This window comes from Danio aesculapii, chromosome 17, assembly GCF_903798145.1.
Source record: "Danio aesculapii chromosome 17, fDanAes4.1, whole genome shotgun sequence".
NCBI classification, from domain to species: domain Eukaryota; kingdom Metazoa; phylum Chordata; class Actinopteri; order Cypriniformes; family Danionidae; genus Danio; species Danio aesculapii.
Window position 1 is genome coordinate 7852310 of NC_079451.1, and position 21735 is coordinate 7874044.

Genomic DNA, 21735 nt, shown 5'->3' on the forward strand with positions numbered 1-21735 from the left:
GTACTTGTGTGAAGCATCGCAGTCTCTTGCAGGTAAATCCATTAAAGTCCTTTGGAGCTGCGGCACACTTCATCAATTATTAATGTTGGAACCATTAAAAACAAACTCTGCCCGTCTCTGTGGGCATCATGACAGTACTTTCAGGTAGAGGCTTTGTCTGGGTCTCAAATGGTGAACAGTTTACAGTACAAGCATGCATGGGCTTTCTGTTTGTATTCACTACATAAAAAGCATATAGCTTGTCTGGCGAAGAATCTCAGGTAGAGTGAGACAGTATGCGCTTCGTTGTCTCTTGTCATCTGATGACCTTATCCATCAGCGTCATGTCCTGATGTGAGCACACGTGGCAGGATCAGCGCCTCACAGTTGGACAAACTGTGCAGAGTGTGTGTGTGTGTGTGTGTGTGTGTGTGTGTGTATGTCAGTTTGCGGTGTTAGAATCGCTGCCTGATGCAGGAAATTCCTGCATTCACAAAGACATAGAATGTGCCTGATTATATATGATAAATATAACAAAATCCGCTTGTCAAGCCTATATTGTGTGGTTGGGAAACAAACAGGAAACAAACACATGATTCAAGTTGATCCAACACTTCCATCACTCAAATTTAGACCATTTCTGTGATGAGTGTTTCTTTTTATCCAGTGTTTTATCCATTATTCAACTCTTGAAACTAGGGTATTGCAAAATAAATAAATAAATATCACAATATCAAGCTTCATATTATTTAATATCAATAATTATTGAATCTTTTTTTTTACAATCCATTTAGGATTATTAGGATTTTTTTATCTAACCACTTTATTTTATTTTACCAACATTAAGGAAAATTGTTTTAATAGTCAAAAACTAAAATATTTAAACAAAATATATAGTCTCTTTATAATAAAATAAACATAAGTGTTAAAAAGACTCTTAAACTTGATAAATAAAATAAAAGTGTGCAATGGTGAATACTGAACAAATCAAATCGTAAATGCTGAACAATCAAAACAAATGTTAAGGTGCGAATAATAATGATACAGTAAACCTCAAACTCTGTCAACAACACAAATTATGATAATCAAATCTGAGCTTTCACTTAAAGGAACTAGCCATCATTATTCAAATACACACTGCAAATTACAAATTCTGAAGTTCAATGACTAAATTACCCCTATGCTAAAAAAAAAAACCTTTAAAATGAGGAGCTAGTGGCTGGGATGCACAAGAAAAGAAACCAAAAACACATTCTGGTGACATCCTTAAAGCTTCACTGCTGCTAGCCACTCATTTTCACATGTGTTGTTATTGTGACCTGAAGTGACAAGTGTGCGTGTGGATTCCTTGACCATTTACAATTGACTTTGCACTTGCGCTCTCCTGACGTCTCTCATAACTAGGCGACCATCAAGCGTTTTCTTAGAGGATGACAAATTAACAAACCATTGCTGCGTTTAAGATACAAGTTTATGGATAAAAGTAAAAAACACTGCAGTGTTTGGGGGTGCTGTGTTTGTCTGAGGTAACTAGTCTGCCGTGATGATTGAAATGTGCATATTCAATCAATTCCAAATGTGCGTTTCCCAAACAACGACATAACTCATGGCTGAACTATCATAGTACGATGCATTGTTTGTGAAATGAATGATACAATGACGAGTGTTTCCCAAAACTATAGCTGCATTGTCGCAGATCGATCATTCGAACCACATTAGTTATAACGTAAAACGTCCATAATGACATTCAAACTAAACGGGGTGGAGTAACAACTTCTTTAGAGAAAAATCCGTATTAACATGTGCTATATATATTTGTTTTCATAAACTTTGGAGACGTAATGTAAATTCTGCTTTTAAATCATAGGTCACCTATAGCTATCATCATGAGCCACAGCTGCGTTCAAAATGGCATAAATGTTTTCAAAGTGCATTAAGAAAGGAATTCAATTGTCAATATGAAGATCGCTAAAACTGAACTGTAAAAATACTTTGAAACTAAATTACACCTAAGAGAGATGACTTTAATGCTTTTTTCTTTAATCATTCCAAGTTTAAAATGTTGGAATGTTTAAAAGGAATAGGGCATAGGGGGATAACTGAAAATAGAACACAACCAGGAACTATGCTTCAAACTACAGCTCTAGAGGCGTAGTTGCAGGCGTACAAGTTTGCGACGCAGTTTGCAAATGTTCATTAGAATGATGGATTGGGGAATCACCAAATCAACAAACTATGTTTGTAATGACGCAACTGGTGTCTTTAGTTAGCCAACCATGGTTTTCGGAAACGCACCCCAGATTGGTTAGTTCTAATTACATTAATTGCGGTGCACTCACGGCATTCAAAAAATACGAGATGTTTTTAACTAGGTACTGCTGGAAAATGCACGCAGTTCACTTGCGCGCCATAAGCCGTGTACCTCCATTGGAAATGACAGACTTACACCCTAAGCTTATTGGCATTGCTTCCAAGGCGCGCGCTCAGCAGTCACATTTTAATAAAACTATAGCGCTTCAAACCAAAACTTAATACCAAATCTTTTTTTCCAATCGATATTTACAATGGTGTTCGGTCAGTAAATATATACCGATTTTATCGCCCAGCTCTACTTGGAACCCAGGGAAAAAAAAAAAAAAAAAAAAGCAAGCAAGCAAAGATTGTGAAATTAAAAGTTTATCACCTCAACATGTTGCTGGAATGATTAAATAATTAATTCATGTTTATTATCTATCAGTTTCAAGAGCATCTATGATGAAAATCATCTTTTGTAAGCTGTTAGGGCATAACTGTGTGTGTTTGTATTGAATTGACAGTGATTTTACCATCTTTACTTCAATCACCACAGCCGCATGTCAGTACAATTATTAAAGATGCTTCAATCCCAGTTTGTGGACATTAGATCAGGTTGATTTTGTATATTAACATAACGGATATTCAGCAGTGGATATTAATGTGTATCTGGTCACATTTGTCGTGCAAAAACAGTGCAAAGTTAAACGCCATTCAGTGCGTGTGCGTGAACTTTGTAACAACATTGTGTGTGACTCATCATTGCAACTCCATAACAAATCCATCAAATAATAATTGGGAAAGTTCGTACTGTATTATTTCTCTCAAATGTTACGCGAGATCTGCTTCCTTCATTTTTGTCACTGTGCTGTTTATCTGATGCAGCTGAGGCAGAGATTGAGGCACACTCTGACAGGCACGTGGGAACGGTGGGCGGGGAGAACTAGCATTAACGGCCCAGGCAACAAAAAACAAAACCGCTACATTGTGTTCATAACAGAAAAGCCAATATTCTGAAAGGTATAATAAATAATCTTAAGGGGTGTTGAGCTGAAACTTTACAGACACAAAAGACTTGTTAAAACTTGAAAAAGGGGTCAAATAGGTGCCCATTAAATGGGTTTCGTTTAATAGGTGTAAGTTAAATATGCACTGCTTCCATAGAAAATAAAGATTGGAAAAACACTTTGATGAACACAGAGCTTTTGAATTCGGGTAAAACACTAAAATTTTAAACCACTTATTTTGAGCTCTTATTTTTTCCTATTCTGTAAGATGTTGCAAGCTGTGGTGTCGCAATAGCCCAAACTAGCCCTCCTGTGGCTATGGTCATTCTGCAAATGCCATTTTATGTTCAACCGTGCTTTATATCCAGTGATTACAACCCAGAGCATAACATATGACTGATTTACTGCTTGACTTATTGCTAGAATTACACCAGTCAAGGTCTGCAAGCGTTTAAATGTCAATAAACATTAGATGTATTTTCCTGAATAAACTGCGTAGTTCATGTACAGGAGTAATCTGCAAAAAGGCTCTGTTAAAAGTGAATGAAATACAATGCCGCCTCCAGTGCTCCATCTCTATTTGACTAGTCTCCCGCTGTAACAGTATTATGTTTTCTTTATGAGATATGCTGCGTAACTGTAAAGCTGTTGAATAGTGTATTAGTCTGCTTGTCAGTGTCTGAGCCTGCCGTTATTTTGCATCTTAAATACGTGCACAAAAAAGTGCCCACCCTGACAGATTCTACCTTTTTCCTTACGAACAGCTCGATCAATCTGTTCCAGTCTGTAAAAAAAAAAAAAAAAGCAAGTTCCTAAAATAAGCCCTCTTCAGGCACAGGAGCATTCTGCTTATTCAAATTTCAGTCAACAAGCTGGCACCCAACCCAGACTGTCTGAGCGCTCGCTCTATTTCAGATTACTTATTGATTTGAGCAGCTTCTGAGGAGCACAAACATAATGGAGGCCGCTCTCATCAAAGCTCCTGCTTGTTTGCCTATGTGAATGCCCATTCAGTGCCAGTCTCTAGCATAAAAAAATCAATTTTTGCCGCTAAAACCTAACTGTAAACTTGTAAATTTTGAATAATCCTGAATAGTGTGGAAAGGACAATAACAATTGTTTTCTATGAAGACTTATGTTTTTTTTGTCGTTTCATGTCTTTCCTGACCTGAAAAGATTGGTGTGATTCCCTCATCACATCAAATTAAATCAACTCACTTCACACAATCTGACAATAAAGGAGCATCTTATTAAAGGTGCAGTATGTAATATTGACAACCTGTGGTTGCCAGATTAACGACACCAATAAGAGCTAGTGTGCCTGACTATGCAGCTTGCACCATAACTGACACGATGACACACAAATCTTTTCCACGTTCCAAGGAGTTTTTGTCCGCGACACCACCTAAAACTTCTATTTTAGATACGGTTTTCATTTCTTACGGCTGAACAACAGAATAAACTACTATGAAAATGATCACCTCAGGTACTGATTATGTGCTTTTTTCCTTGTTAAATGCTACCAACGGGAGTTTGAATGCCATTTTATGGGACATTTATTGCCATATTGAAAGCAGTTGCAGATAGTTTATCTCAGATCTTGAAAGTAAAATAAACATTTGATTTAACATTAGAATTGTGACTCAGTGCAGTCACTCAACATGTATGTTTAATAATGTGTAATGTGGCCAGCTAACGAAGTGCTTTGCAGGAGGTAAACCTCACTCCTCTGACCTCAAAAGGTGCTCTAGCCACAGACGCTAGAAGCCATGGTCTTTAGCCTCCTTGTTAGAGCAACCGACTCAAATACAAAGAATTGTCAGTTCGATCCCAGCTCTAAGCGGTTTGTGTGTAGTAGGACAGGTCAGTTACATGTGGGGGCTCATCCAAGATGAGTGAATTTTAGGGGTAGTAAGTGTAACAGAGGCCAGCTAGCAAAGTGCTATGCAGGAAAACCTCACTCCTCTGACCTTAAAAGGTGCTCTAGCGACAGACGCTAGAGGCCATGGTTTTTAGCCTCTTTGTTAGAGCAACCGACTCAAATACAAAGAATTGTCAGTTCGATCCCAGCCTAGATCGGGTTGGGTGCAGTAGGATCAGTGGATTACAAATGTTAAAAGAGGTTTAATAAGTATGAACTAGATTCTAACACCATGTCTTAACTACACACAAAGCAACACTGTGACACACAATTAAAAATCTTTTCCAAGTTAAAAAGAGCTTTTGTCCCAAACATCAGTGATGGCAATGCACAGAACTTCTACTTTAGAAAGGTTTTTCATCTCAATGATGTCGCACCAGAACAACAGTATACTTCTGTCATGATCACCTCAGGTACAGTTATCCTTGTGTTAAAGTATAACGTGTTAAATGCTACCAATGAGTGTGTAAAAACCATTGTATCTAACACTTATTGCCATACTACTGAAAGCAGCAGCAGCAGATAGGTTAGCTCAGACCTTGGGGAAAAAAAACAAACAAACCAACAGAATGTTTAAAGATAAAAATCAGAACTGTGACTCAACATAAACTAAAAATAGCAGTCACTCTGTAGCCTATTAATAATGTTTAAAAGCCTTTACCGTTTCATTGGGAGTGCAGTGGCTGGTATTTAAACGTTTCAACGTCCCCGGATTCCACCATTTTGGAGTGAAAGCGATCAGCCGTTCATTGGATCTTATTGCTGTCGCGACAGCAAGCAGCTGCTTTGTTTTTTTATTTATTTATTTAAAAAGTGCATTAAAGCTGAGATACAACCTGAAAGACGACAATACAACACTTATCACAATCATCAGCACTTTTAATCATTTATTTTACAGACTTATAATATGCTTTTTTTCTATTAGAGTTTTTATTCCAAAATGGCCGCCGTGCATTCTAATGGCTGTTTCCCAAATTACACTAGAGTGTCACCTCTTGGTGATTCTATGCTCTTTGCTAACGGCCACGAGCATTGTGCGCTCTGCTTATGTGCCCGTGCACGCCTCGCCTTTTTGCCCTTGCACGCAGTGCCCTCGCAGTTGGAAAAAGTTAACTCTGAGCACGCTACGCTAGTCGTGTCATTTTCCAATGAAATGAAAGCAGAGGCAGGGTTTCCCTTGAGGTGCCTGCAGTGTTTGTGTTGTCAAGACAACTCCGGTAACATTTGAGGATGGAAGAGAGACATGTGGTTGCTGATTTGAGTTATCTGGTGCTGTATGAATCACAACACTTGAGTATTATTACATTTTAAAGTTTTATTAATATCAACAGCCACACTCTCACACATTACGCAGCCGATTCAGTTGTTGCCTAGTGACATAAAAAGCGCAGCGCACTTCTTTTATCTTGTCAACAAAAAAGGCAATGTGGTGCGCCTTGCGTTTTTAGAACGGAAAGACGCGTTCGGTGTGATCGGTGTTTTTTAAATAAAAAACACCTAATGTGGATTTTTCAACTCTGAATTTCCGTCTTAATTTGAAGGCTGCTACTTTCCTGCAGAGGTTGCATTTTGGCTGCACTCGCATACATTGAAGAAGCTTTCAAGATGAACTAAATATTGTACATTTTCCAAGTGCTGAAAAATAATTGAGTAATCTGGCAGAGGGCAGGTTATAGAGACCAAAACAAAGACCTTTCAAAGACGAATAACTCTCTTTAGCATTGTTAATCTCAAAAACAGGTATGTTCACTTAGCATCTTTCTTAAATATCTGCAAACATATTATGCTATTGGAAGAGTCCAAAACTTACAAACAGCACCTTTTAGCCTATGTTTTTGCTTTATAAGGCTTCTGACTATTGACAACTTTTTTCGTGAATCAAGAATATTTCCAAAACTAAATGTGCAAAAAGTATGTTTTGATCTCAATCAGATCAGATCAGTCATTTATTTACATAATTTTTTCATCAAATCATCAAAACAACATCTTCAGTAACTGCATAGAACATACAAAAATAGCAACTCAGTGGGAGATCGGAGCTTGCTTCCCTGCAATAATGAAGTCCTAATCAGGTGGGATGAGCAACTGTATGAAACAAACCATGTTGAATTGATAAAAACAAACCCGACCCAAGACAAACCGACCCGAGTGTGACCCTCATTTATTTTCAAACTGGACTTAAGGAACAGGTGTACCTCAAAGAGTTGTTTTTTGTTGTTGTTGTTGTTCTTTATTTTAGGGGGGGGGGGGGGGGGGAGAAGATCAAAAAAAAAAAAGTATACTCTCAGCCTTTTGGAACACACCCAACCATGCTATGGTAGGTGGGTGTTATAAATGTGTTGTGCTGCTCATGAACCCTTAAACACAAAGATGACAGCTGAGAGAGAAGAACAGTTTCATAAACATCTGGCAAACAGCCTTCTCCAAGAGAAGTCCTACTGTGTTGAGTCACATTTTTATTTTGTTTCCATTTGCCATGGCCCAACACTGAACGCTTTTTTTAGAATTTATCTGAATCAGGCCGTGTACATCAAAGACGGTGACATGAAATGCCTGAGCGGGCTTATCGAACACCAGGAAGTAGCTATGCATACAGCCCATTAAGAGCCTATCTAATGCGAACTAATTTTAATCAGTCTGCTAGAAAACAGTACTTACAAGTTTCCAGTCGACTATCCATGAGCCCTTCAAAAGGAAAACTCAAACCCTTTATTTGAATGGCAAAAGTCCTTAAAAGATATCTGAGAGGCTCTTAGTAGCAAACTAAGCATGCTACATGGGTGTACTTCAAAAAGGCTGAGTGACCGTATACTTTTTTTGGAACAAGCCCAACCAAGCTGTAGTAGAAGGGGGTTTTAAACATGTAATGCTGCTCATGAGTACCCTTAAACACAATGATGGCAGCTGAGAGAGCAGAACAGTTTCATAAACATCTGGCAAACAGCATTCTCCAAGAGAAGCCCCACCAAGTCACGTCACATTTTTATTTTGTTTCCATTTGCTGTGGACAGACACTAAATGACACATGGGGTGTGCACAAACTCATAGAAAAGATGTTGGTGCAATCAGGTGGACTTCTTTTCCGGTGTGTGACCTCCTCTGAATCTTTAAAATCTCTCTGTGAACGATCATACAGGTGCAGATACATCTGTACCAGCTCTGCTACTAGTGTATTCATGTGTTGTGGTTGTTTTGTAAGACGTTCTCCTGTCTGACTGCTGTGAAATGAGGAGAAGGATATAAAGTAAGGTCGGAGCCAGCTCCAAGTAGGTGGGACTTGAGCTCCAAGTGGGCTGTACAAGCCTTTAGTTTTCATTTTATTAATGCCTTTTATATGACAGAGTCCAACCTGTTGTGTTTTATGAATGTCTACTACACCTGCAGAAACCCAGCCCATTTGGGGCATTCATCCCTCCCACTTGGAGGTCCCCCATCCAACTTGCAGTAAAATCCCTCCCACTTGGAGGTCTCTGGGGTGCAGTGATACCGCAATAGAAATGAGTGAAGAAATAGCATGTTCAAAGCCACAGGAAGGAACAAATTACACATTTTCAGTTTTGGGCCAGAAGTTTCACACGCATACCTAGTACTAATAAATGTTCACATCTCGCAGCAAGATGTTTATATCTGTGCTTAATATTAGATGTTCAAAGTGATTCCTTATTTATAAATCGTTAAAATATTAATGTCTGGGATGCAGCAAGTTCAGCGATTGAAATCCATGACTTTATTGTGTGATGTCACTAATCAGCGGTCATAGATAGTTATTTTCTCAGGTCAAATGATTAGAGATTTGGACCAGGAAATGGTATGCCACAACTTTAGCAGACAGTCTAAACAATCATGTTCACCTCATCTCCAGTGACCGCATCCACACATACTGTAGAAAATGTCCTGCGTGAAAACACAATGCAATGATGTGATTGACTGCTGTGATAGAGCTAACGGTTAAAAAGTTATTTCTGTGTGCGAGGTTACAAATGTTTGTATCTTTTTTTTTTATGGATGTTTCTTAAGTGCTGAATTGTCACTCAGTGATGATAACTGTAATCTCATGACATTCTACAACCTTTCAGGTCTTAAAAACCCCTTCACACTAGGGTTGGGCGATGTCGACCAATTTGGCATCATACGATGTCTAATGCGAAACACTGCGGTGGACGATGGCATCGTTGTCATAGGCAGAGGTTAAATAATTATTTATGAATAATTAATTCATAACAAGTTAATTATTTGTAGCCTATCGTTTCAACTACCTGACCCGCATGGTCTTTGTTTTACCCATAACCAAATCATAAATAAAAGATAAGTTACACACAAATTATCACCTATCAATCACTTTTTTCCACGGGACTCTGGCATTAGGCAGAGTGATCTGTCATTTAAATGGTGTCCACAAACTTGGTCGGTAAAAAAGGTTCCCAACCAACAGTATCTGAAGTTTTCACTAAAATTACAACTGAAAGTGAAAGATTGAAGCAGTGTACTGACGCTGTGACACATTACCTGATAGATTCAAAAGACCGAAGAGTCGTTAGATGGACACAAGATTAATCAAATATCATGTTTAACAACTGAGACGCCATCCAGCGGTACATCCTGGATAAACTGTCCGACGTGCACTGCTCGCTGGAGCTCAGAGAGTGTGTATGGCTGTGTGTGGTCACGTGATGTGTGTTTTCAGCGGACGGAGGGCTGTTCAGAAATGCTTGGTAAAACATGGTGTGGCTGTGGATCATTTTCATTCTAAAATGCCATTTTAAAACTAAGACGTATTAGTGTAAACGGGGCCTGAGTGTGTATTTTTCGTGAGCGGGTTTGCGACGGGGGCAGAGGATCAGCGATGGCGGCTCAGCATCATGTTGTCTATCAACCATCAGCGATAGACGATGGTATCGTCTATCGGCCCAACCCTACTTCACACCAAGCAAGATAACTATAAATATGTATGACTATTTTATCATTATTTCCCATGGCATAACCAATTGTTCCAACATAGTCATTATCTTTAAATAATCCCATCGATTTCGTTTCTCTACATCTTTATCATTATAGCTGTAGTCTGAACTGATGATTTTTAGAACTCTTTATCATTTTATTTATAGTTATTGTACTTTGTGTGAACATGGTTAACATTCGGTTCAAAAATAAAAAATAAAACGAAACCTAACCCTTGTCCAAAGCACTGAAAGATTTAGGCCCCATTTACACCAATACGTTTTAGTTTTAAAACAGTGCTTTAGAATGAAAAAGATCCACGTCCACACTGGTGTTTCATCTAGTGTTTCTGAAAAGCTTTCCATCCACACTACACTGCCGAAAACGCACATCACATGACCACATACACTCTCTGACATGTGCTGCAGCATATGCGGATGTCTGAGCCCCAGGCACAGTCAGCGGGTGCTTCGAGCACAAAAACACAGGTGAGAGCAGCGCATGTCAGACAGTTTATCAAGGATATACCGCTAGATATCATCTCACTAAAGTTGTTAAACGTGATATTTAATTCATCTCGTCTCTATCTAACAACTCTTTGGTCTTTTGAATCTGTTACTTGTTCTCAGGCATGTGTTTTAGCTGAGCACAAAGTTTATATATTAATTTATGTAACCACGTACACTGATTCTGCACATTTGACTGATTGCTTGCCTTTATTTCCTATAATGTATAAACTTACTGTATGTTATACTTTTATAATGGCCATTATTGATTATTAAAACTGATATTCAGCAAACGAGACATGGTATGTTTCAGATTTTTCATTGAAAATAAATGGAGGCAGTTATTAGGCTCGGTTTAGTTATAAATATTTTGATATCAAAATGAAAATAGGCAGTTCTTTATATCATGTTCTCATTTTATTGTAAAGTAAATGACATCATAAAGTACAGTTTCCTTTGAAGATTTACCCGACGTGTTTGTTTTCCATATCAAACTTATGAAGTCTGAACTTACGAGGAAAGGATGCAAAACTGAACTTTGGGGCTTTTTGTAAATATTAAGTCCACAATCAGAGGCGAATGGTCCATGCCTCCGTTTTCAGATGTCTTCGTTTACCCCACACTGACACGGAGCAGCAGGGTTTTAAAATGAAAACAGCCTCTTCAGCATTTTCAAAATGCTCCGTTATTTCCACTCAGGTCAGATATCAGAATATCTAATCAAAGTAAACCCGTGATCCCCGTAATGTACACTCATTGAAAACTAGGTGCTGAAATTTCAAGGCATGACATGATGTGATGTATCAAGGTTCGTGTGTGACGCTTTGTAGAATTTGTCTGGATCACGGAGTGCACATCAATGAGGGTGACATGAAACGCCTGAGCTGGCTTATCGAAAACCAGGAAGTAACTATGCATACAGCCCATTAGGAGCCCATCTAATGCAAACGCTCCATTTTGATTGACTGACTCCGATGCAAGATGAATGAGCTGATTTTAATCAGTCTGCTAGGAAAGAGTGTTTGCAAGTTTCCAGTCAACTATCCATGAGCCCTTCAAAGGAAAATGCAAGCCCTGTATTTGCATGGCAAAAAGTCCTTAAAAGATATCTGAGAGGCTCTTATTAGCAAACTAAGCGTGCTTTATGTAGGTGAAATAAATGCACGTTATTACTTTTTGATGGATGAAAATTGGGATCACAAAGTGCTTAAGTGTTGTCTGAACAAGCTTTCACGGAGACTGCTGAATCAGTACTTGAATAATACACAAGTTTGCACACTGGCTTATTATTATCATTGATTTCACATTTACCTGCCTCTAAACATTGCTAAGCTCAAACTCTGGTTGGTTGCTTTTTATATCCATCAGACATGATTTTCTTCCCTAAGTGCTTCATCAAACCCACAGCTACACATATCATGGCAACATACCACATTTCCTCTGTGAGACCATCTTGTGTCTAATTTACTGATAACGATTTGCAAAATGACTTGATTTAATTTGAGAAGAGGCATTAAACCTCTTAAAAGAAACTTCATGAATTAACTCATTATTCACCTACAATTACATAGCTACAGTCATGTGGACTGTTGATGTCTACAGCCAGGAATGAACAATGTTTTTAAAGAAAACATGAGATGTTATTGGGCTGCTGTTCTGATGGATTTTGGACTCAGGCCATGGTAGATCTGGGCTGGAGCTCAAATGAAACTAAGAGCTGTACAGAAATATCAGCAGTTTTACCACAGGGAGACTTTTCTGCAAAATAAACACTAAATGTTGACTGGATGTGCTCAATCTCTAAGGGTTGTTTTTTTTTAGGTAATGGCACTCAGAAAATATTCGGTTAACTAGACAGATATTATTTAATAAGGCTTACTGAAATTAAATCTGTACCTGTGACAGCCTCACAAAAAGGTCCAAAAACAAAACCTTCATGTCAAGAGCTAGCCTGACTGCTAGAAGTCAGCCAATAAGTAAACAGTCTAATTTTCTGATTCATATTAGACCAATATACATTTTTATGCATTTATGACCAGTTTTTAGGAACATTACTTTACTTTTAGGACAACTGGCTTTCGTAGTTTTGAAAATGTAAAAACGTGTGCAAGCAAATATAGTAAAATGCCCTTATTTTCATAAAGACATTTTTCTAGTCATGTAAAAGTATTCAATTTTTTTTGCAGGTAGAAATTAAGATGGTTTAATATTAAGTTTTTTTTTTTTTTTTTTACAGTAAACTATAAAAGATGTAAGCTTGTAAAGTAAATAAATTGGGATCTCTAAAGACAATTTGTTCTTAAGTTTCCTACAATTTAGTTAAAATAACTCCTGCTCTCTTTTTAAGAGGGCCTTTAATTTTTTTTTATGTGGCCAAATAGGTAGCCTTTACTTTGCTCTTTGATTTTACTTGGTGTGTCAATTAGGAACTTAATCAGACCAAAATTTTACTGGGAGTTCAAAATGGCTATCTGGAAAAGTTTGCTGTGACTGGTAAACACATTTGGAATACAATTAGTCAGAGGCCATTTTCTGATCAGATTTCCTTGGGTAAAAGTAAAAACACCGAAACCCTGCTTTATACAGTAACAGTAATCCACAAAATCCATAACAAAAAAGTATTTACAGTATGTAGAGTACAAAATACAGATCAAATCACTTAAGTCAGCATTTGATTATTGGGTTAATATTGTTTTAAAACGGAAGTTGTTTTAAAACCAAGCACGTCAACGTTAGGTAAAATTTGCCTTTTTATTCTGTTGTCAAGAAGACCAGCTTCATAAAAAGCACACATACATGTAATACCCATACATAGAATGTAGTTATGTGTTTGAAAATGTTTTTTATTGTAGTAGTTGTTTAAATTCACTACCTGACAAAAGTCTTGTCGTCGATCCCAGTTGTTAGAGCAACAAATAATAACTTGATTTCTAGTTGATCATTTGGAAAAGTGGCAGAAGGTAGATTTTTCTGATGAATCATCTGTTGAACTGCATCATAATCATCACAAATACTGCAGAAGACTTATTGGAACCCGCATGGACCCAAGATTTTCGGTCAAGTTTGGTGAAGGTAAAATAATGGTTTGGGGTTGCATTCAGTAAATGGGGCGTGCGACAAATCTGCAGAGTGGATGACAACATCAACAGCCTGAGGTATCAAAACATTTGTGCTGCCCATTGCATTACAAACCACAGGAGAGGGCAAATTCTTCAGCAGGATAGCGCTACTCATACTTCAGCCACCACATCAAAGTTCCCGAAAGCAAAAAAGGTCAAGGTGCTCCAGGATTGGCCAATGAACATTATTGAGCATGTCTGGGGTAAGATGGAGGCATTGAAGATGAATCCAAAGAATTTTGATGAACTCTGGGGGTCCTGCAAGAACGTTTACTTTGACTTTAATAATATGTTATTTGAGTCATTGCAGAGATGTATGGATGCAGTCCTCCAAGCTCATGGGAGTCAGACACAATATTAATTCTTTTTCCACTGCACCATGACTTTCAATTCAATTCAATTCACCTTTATTTGTATAGCGCTTATACAATGTAGATTGTGTCAAAGCAGCTTCACATAAAAGGTCACAGTAAATAGGAACAGTGTAGTTCAGTTTGTAGTGTTTAAGTTCAGTTCAGTTTAGCTCAGTTCAGTGTGGTTTAATAATCACTACTGAGAGTCCAAATACTGAAGAGCAAATCCAACGATGCGCAGCTCTACAGATCCTGAACCATGCAAGCCAGTGGCGACAGCGGAGAGGGAAAAAAAACTTCACTAAAGGCGGAAGTGAAGAAAAAAAACCTTGAGAGAAACCAGGCTCAGTTGGGCACGACCATTTTAATTTCTCTTTATATTCTAGACTTTATATTCTATACTGGACATTATTTCTGTTAAGTGACAAGACTTTTGTCTAAGCAAAGTCAGACCTTACCATCCTTATTAAACAATTAAAAATCAAGATGATCATATTTTATTTTGGTAAAACAAGAGTAATCTAGAGGATTCTAAAAGTGTAAAAATCACTTTTTTTGATACCAAATCATGAATTAGAAGTCAAGTTATTATTTGTTGTTCCTAAAACAATTATTTTTTTATATTTTATATATATATATATATATATATATATATATATATTTTTTTTTTTTTTTTTTTTTGTGTACGCTTGCTTTGTCTAAATGAGGAAAAATGATCAGAATATTGGCAAAATCCCAGTTTAATGTAATTGTGCAAGTGTATTTAAGCTTAGTCAGTGACAACAGTGCCTCTGCTACTGCGTCTAGTGGCAGGCAATCGATAATCCTGTTTCCACAGCACAATCCACAGCACTGCTCAATAGAACTCGAACCGCGAGTTTCAGTTTCTGTGCTCAGTGTTTATCATGAATCCACTGCAGAAAACAGATAGAAAAGTGACATTTAGCAAGTGTTTCTTAGGTTTTCAAATAATTACTGCAGATTACATTTATAAATATTTGACTACTGATGAAATAATGAGTGCAACAGGGTTCAAAAAAAGTTGAGAACCAATTCATTATTAGAAATCACTGAGGTATTTTTTCTGCAAGTCAATAGATATGCAAGTTCCCACAGGAAGAATGAAGCTGTGAATGTGGCAGATGAGTCATACGTAGTGTCAATTTTGCTAACACTGCCTTTGAAAGCAATTAGATCAAGCTAACATCTTCAATTCCTAAAAGGAATAAACACAGCCAGAATAAAACATTGCATCAGCATTGCACAGCAACAGTAAGAAGGGCTCTTTGCAAACTCTCACAAGCAGTTGGGCAGAAATATGCAAGCAAACATTTCACGATTGTGACAGGCGACGTGACCTCCACCTGGCCTTCAGCTCCGAGGGTTGCTGACAGAGATGGACAGATCTCATCTTTCTTCTCCCTTCTTGCTCGTGTAGCTGGCAAAGGCCTCAGATCACCGCTCGCTCACATTCTGGCTGGGAGCAGTGAGGCTAAGATCCACAATGTCAGCGCGCGGCGTACCGCTGAGCAAATCTGCCTGAAAGCTGTGCTGTTCCTTTGCTCCCAGAGACATTGAAACATTCATTACGGGCAGAGAGCAAATTGAAAGGGCAGATTCCATCAGCCCGCGATGACAAACTTCACCCGGCTCACCACTCTAATGGAGACTCAACCCCCGAAACGCTCCGTAATCTCACATCGCAGTGCACGTGGGGTCACGCACACCGAAGTGTGGCGTTTGGCAAATAAGAGCCGCTTAATGAGAAAACCCCCGAGCACCGAGATGCCAAGACTCCCAAGACGCATTCGAAGACCTGGCCTCATCTTCCCCAGCAACTCCCATGGTCACAGCAATGTTGAGGGAACAAACGTCTAAAAATAGCCTCCCTGCTGCCATTTATAGAAAGCGCAAAGCAGAGCCACAGATCTATTTCTCTTATGATTGCGAACACTTCCCTTACAATTCTTTTGTCTTTCAACAATGCTGCCCCGAGCACTAAAGATTGCCAGTCAGAGGAGCTTAATTTAATGTTGGAACGATTCTTTTCAATGAGCTGGCAGGACCAGGCTTCCATTCCCCTGACGTTTTCATGCATAGATTACATTTCGCCTGAGATCTGTGTCTTTTTCAACGTTGTCTTGTCAATATCTGCAACAAACGTCAACGTGTGGATGCACATGATAAATCAAAGTCATTGAGATTTCATCATGTGTGTAAAACTTTCACAATCAATGATGACAGTCTTCCGAGGATCAAGTTGCCAAGGCGACAGGCAGGTTTTCGTGGTTTTAGTGTTAGAATGTTTTTCAATGAAGTGCAAATTGAGCCCAAGTCAGATATCAACACAAGCCTTGATAAACACAACCTTGCCTAACTTCATAGGTCAAACGCCAACAGATTTTTATAGTAATGCTCTAGGAAAGTCAAAAGCATATGCTGTTTTATGACGCATAAAAATAATAAATCATATTTACATCTCTGAATATGAGCAGATGCTTTCTTAACTGCCATTTTTACATATCCGCTGTAGGTTTATTTGGTTACTGAGACAGAAGAGTGCAGCACATATTTACATACTCATCTAAATATTGCTCTCTGCAGCATAGACACCATCTGGATTACTAGTGTACTTCAAGCTGCAGTTCTTTGGAGTCGTTGTGCTTCATGTTAACATGTGTTTCTTTCTTATGATACTTTTGGAGTAGGGTTGCCAACACAAAACAAAATTAGAAATATATTGAAAATATATTTAATAGGTGGTCCAGAGTGTATTTTTAAGAGATGGTTGTGTTTATGTGGTGCAAAACGTTGTGTGTTCATGCTTCATTTGTAAAAAAAAAAAAAAAAAAAAAAAAAAAAAAAAAAAATCATGTTCTTTTTTCATATAATTCTTTAATTATATATTGCTACTAGGCTAACATTAAAAACGACAATCATATTTCCTAGTTTTTCCGAAAGGCTGCCCTCAAGAGGCTCTGGTTGGTCAGCTAACAATGTGCTGTGATTCGTGGAACGGCTCCACATCACCAGGAATCATCTTTAACAGCACACGCTTTGCGGTTTAGTAAATACTGTCAGTCAGTGTAACTGTTAGCTGTATCAGTTTGAGCTGAACCTCATGTCTGCTCTCCAAAATAAAATCTGACAAGTGTCTTTCATGTATATTGGATATAATAAGCATGCCTAACTAATATAAAACTTTCACATATCTTTTGCGAGTTTCTTATTTGAGATGTAGAACGAAGGGAAAGTGGCCGCATTGAGAGACACTGCACCACTGGTGAAGATTAGTGTTTATATGGGTTTGATGAATAAATATGAATTTGTAGCCAAATTGTTAACGGTGCCGAATGGCATTTCTCATTGTTTACATCCTTGCTGCTACAACACACCGTTAACGCTAGAAACTATGCATGCAATAGATCAATTTTTCCAGGTAAAAATGCTTACAGGTGGTGACTCACAATCCACAGCTTCTTCTATTATGGTTGGAGCTGCTCCTTCTTTGAGGAGTTTTTAGCTGAATCCAGCACTGCACTGGGAGAGACTCTGGAAGCTGTCCTTTGTCAAATGCTTATAATATATATATATATATATATATATATATATATATATATATATATATATATATATATATATATATATATATATATATATATATATATATATATATATATATATATATATATATATATATATATATATATATATATATATATATATATATATATATATATATATATATATATATATATATATATATATATATATATATATATATATATATATATATATATATATATATATATATATATATATATATATATATATATATATATATATATATATATATATATATATAGTTGAAGTCAGAATTATTAGCCTCCCTGAATTATTAAACCCCGTTTATTTTTTCCTCCAATTTCTTTTTAACGGAGAGAAGTTTTTTTTTTAACACATTTCTAAAATAATAGTTTTAATTACTAATTTCTAATAACTGATTTATTTTATCTTTGCCATAATGACAGCACATAATATTTTAATAGATATTTTTCAAGACACTTCTACACAGCTTAAAATGACATTTAAAGGCTTAACTAGGTTAATTAGGTTAACTAAGCAGGTTAGGGTAATTAGGCAAGTTATTGTATAACGATGGTTTGTTCTGTAGACTATCGAAAAAAAAAATAGCTTAAAGGGGCTAATCATTTTGATTAAAAAAACAATAATAAAATAAATTAATGAATTAATAAATAAAATAAAAAAATACTTTTATTCTAGCTGAAATAAAACAAATAAGACTTTCTCCAGAAGAAAAAACATCATCAGACAGGCTGTGAAAATTTCCTTGCTCATTTAAACATCATCTGGGGGTTAATAATTCTGTATGTATGTATGTATGTATGTATGTATGTATGTATGTATGTATGTATGTATGTATGTATGTATGTATATATATAAATAAATAAACAAACAAACAAACAATTTTCTAGAACATAATTAAAATCTTGTGTGTCGTGTCCTTTGGAAGCTCAAATACAGAAACAGAAGAAGCTCTGTGGAAATAGCAGCATTTGGATAGTATTTTAGCTTTCGCAGCTATAACATTATAGCGCCTCTGGCTACGCCCCTTAGTTGCGCGGGGTTATATGCCAGTGTGTATTTTTGTGTAGTCCCCAAACTTTGTTCACTGTCAGTTTTGCTAAGCTAAGCTCCTTTTGAGCATATTACATTCAGAGATGTTGTTTATGTTCACACAGCTATATTACACATCAAATAAAGTTTAAAATATGATATCGTAGTGGACCATCCTTAAAAAAAAAAAAAAAAAAAAAAAAAAAAAAAATCCACCAGCCTCACTTGTTAATTTAAATTCCTAAATCACTGCTCTGACAGTGTCTTCTCCAAGTATGCTGAACAATTTCCTCTAAATTTCTGGAAACTTTCCAGAAACATTATGGGAATAAATCAAAACTTATTCGTATCTTCGTATCGTTTCCATCACCCGTTTTTATGCTCATATTCAAAATGCGCATATAAATATGTGGATGGAAACATAGCTAATGAAATAGTACAAGCTCATTTTTAAGATTATCGGATTACTAGCTGGCTAGCTACAGCACAGATACATTGACATTGGTATTTGCTGGTTAACTCCATTGATAAAACATATCCACAATGTGTTGTGTTTCACACGAGTAAAATCAAAACCTATTTGAATTGATTCAATATTTACACTCAAAAGCATCAGGAAATCACGCAGACTTATGTCCAGCTCTGTCATGTTTATAACCTTAAAGGGTTAAACAAGTAGGCCTAATGTACTGCACTACTACTATTACACCTTTTAAAGAGGTGGTCCACAATGATTTTTTAAGGTTTGATTGTGTTTATGGGGTGCAAAACAATGCGTGTTCATACTTCATTTGTAAAAAAAATCACATAATTTGTTTACATATCTTAACTTCATTTTACACAGCTACTGAGCAAACATGGAAACTACCATCATATTTCCTGGTTCCTCCTATAAGGCCCGCCCTCAAAGGGCTCTGATTAGTCAGCTAACCAAATGTGTTGTGATTGGTGGATTGGCTTCACGTCACGAGGAAACGTCATGCCTCTCTTGCATGCTGTCTGTCAGACTGTTATGGCAAGCCGTTTCAGCATTAAACACTTCTTGCTGTACTATATGGATAGTGAAAACAAAGGTTTCAATGTTCCAATGGCTTGCCATAGACTGTAAAACATGTCGGTGAAGCCGTATCAGTTTGAGTTAGAGTCAGACACAGAAAATGAAGGACACTGCTGAACCCATGTAAACGCCACTCTTGCGAGATATTTCTGAATGGTATGGTTTTTTTTTTTTGTTCGTTGGTGGGAGGGGGCGGTGGCAGCACCTCAGGGAGACTTGGGATGTCTGTACATAATATACTCCATTATTTCAAATGTAAAAGTCACGGAATGGGGGAAAACGGATACATGTTTGTCGCTAAATCATACCTGCCAAACTCTCGTTTTCCGAGAGTCTCTCGTATTTCCCACCCATCTTCTGCCACCCTCTCATTATGTTATTTCTCCTGGAAAACTTCCGTAATTTCATCTCCATGCCAGGTCATCAATTTTGGTATAGTAACTGATCGCCGCCGGCCGAAAACATGGTACAGTTGATAACACCACATACACCTGCAGCTCATCCACCCCACCGGTTCTCAACTTTGTTACTCAGAGACCACCACACCAAACCACCAAACCAACACACCGCCCGTTCTCTGGATATTCGAGCACAAATGTTGGCAGGCATGAGCTAAGTTGCTAATAATAATTGCTAGTAACAAACTGTGGTTCTCGTTGTTTATACCCTTGATTTACATGCTTACAACAACATAGCCTACAATGAACGCTAGAAACTGCATGCAAGATATCAATTTGAACAAAAAGAAGTACTTCCAGGTTGTGGCTCACAATACACACCTTCTTTTATCGTAGACTGAATCCTGCACTTAACTGCGAACAATTGTGAAAGCTGACCTTTGTAAAATGCTTTGCACAGAGAGCTATATCTTTTTTTATAATATTCTGGAACATAATTAAAAATGAAATTTAACTCCTTCTCTCTTTGTGTCACGCCCCTTGGAAGGCCAAATATTGAAACAGAACAAGATCCATGGAAATAGCAGCGGTTGGACAGCATTTTCCTTTCTCTACTAATGCGTCTGTGGACACGCTCCTTTGCTGCGAGAGGTGTATGCGCAGTGAATGCGTGTAACCTGGAAGGTTTGTGAACTCATTAGCCCGGATGTATTTTTTTGTAATCCCCAAATTCGTTCGTTGTAGGCTTTGCTAAGCTAACTCTGTAAAAACCAATGTCTCCTTTTGCATTGAACTTTAAGCATCTTGCATTCAGAGATGATGTTTACAGTATGTCCACAAAGCAACATTACACATCAACTAAACTTTAAAATATGATATCGTAGTGGACCACCTCTTTAATGCTTTCCACAGTACAGCATGCAATTATAACCCTGTATTAAAAAAAACAAACAAACAAAAAAAAAAAACAGACGACTGCAAGAATTAAAAGCTGCAGCCCTCTCTAGGATGCTTTTTGGTATGGCGCCCTGCCATGGCAGAATGAATGTAGCGGAAACACTGTCTATGCATCACCTGGTGCTGTGCAGTTCTTGTCTTCCGTCTCGTTGTCTCCCACTGTGGCCATGAGCCTTCGACCCAATCGATCGCTGGGAGCAGCAAATCCCTCCTGCATAACCAACCCATGACCTGTGAATAAATACATATGCATATACGAGTTAGTTACATGAACTTAGGCCTTGAAATCTGTATGAAAAGGAAATTGTTTGCTGTCATTAATGTTAGTATATTGTCTTTTCAAAGTAATTTGAGGTCTTTTATAGGTTCAGCATGTCATCTTGCATTGCATTGCACATCAAGTGCTCGAATGCTCATTATCATCAAGGGATGGTTTACAACTTGGAGCTAATTAGCTAAATTACTTGTCAGTTAGGCTTGGGGTTGGTTTGTGATACTGCAGCCTTCATCTGCTGGGCTTTCTGAATCAAATTTCCTGCAGGAAGTGCATTGTATCATGTTAAAGAACCA

The 21735-nt window shown here is 37.4% G+C and overlaps 1 protein-coding gene across 1 annotated transcript in view; it reads right to left on the reverse strand.

Annotated features, from left to right (window-relative positions):
* The window catches only part of slc24a4a (solute carrier family 24 member 4a), a 94083-nt gene that overhangs the window by 48692 nt on the left and 23656 nt on the right, over window positions 1-21735 (reverse strand). The window contains exon 2 of the mRNA XM_056477034.1: window positions 21283-21396. Within this exon, the coding sequence (XP_056333009.1) occupies window positions 21283-21396 (114 nt within the window). The remainder of the gene's footprint in view (window positions 1-21282; window positions 21397-21735) is intronic.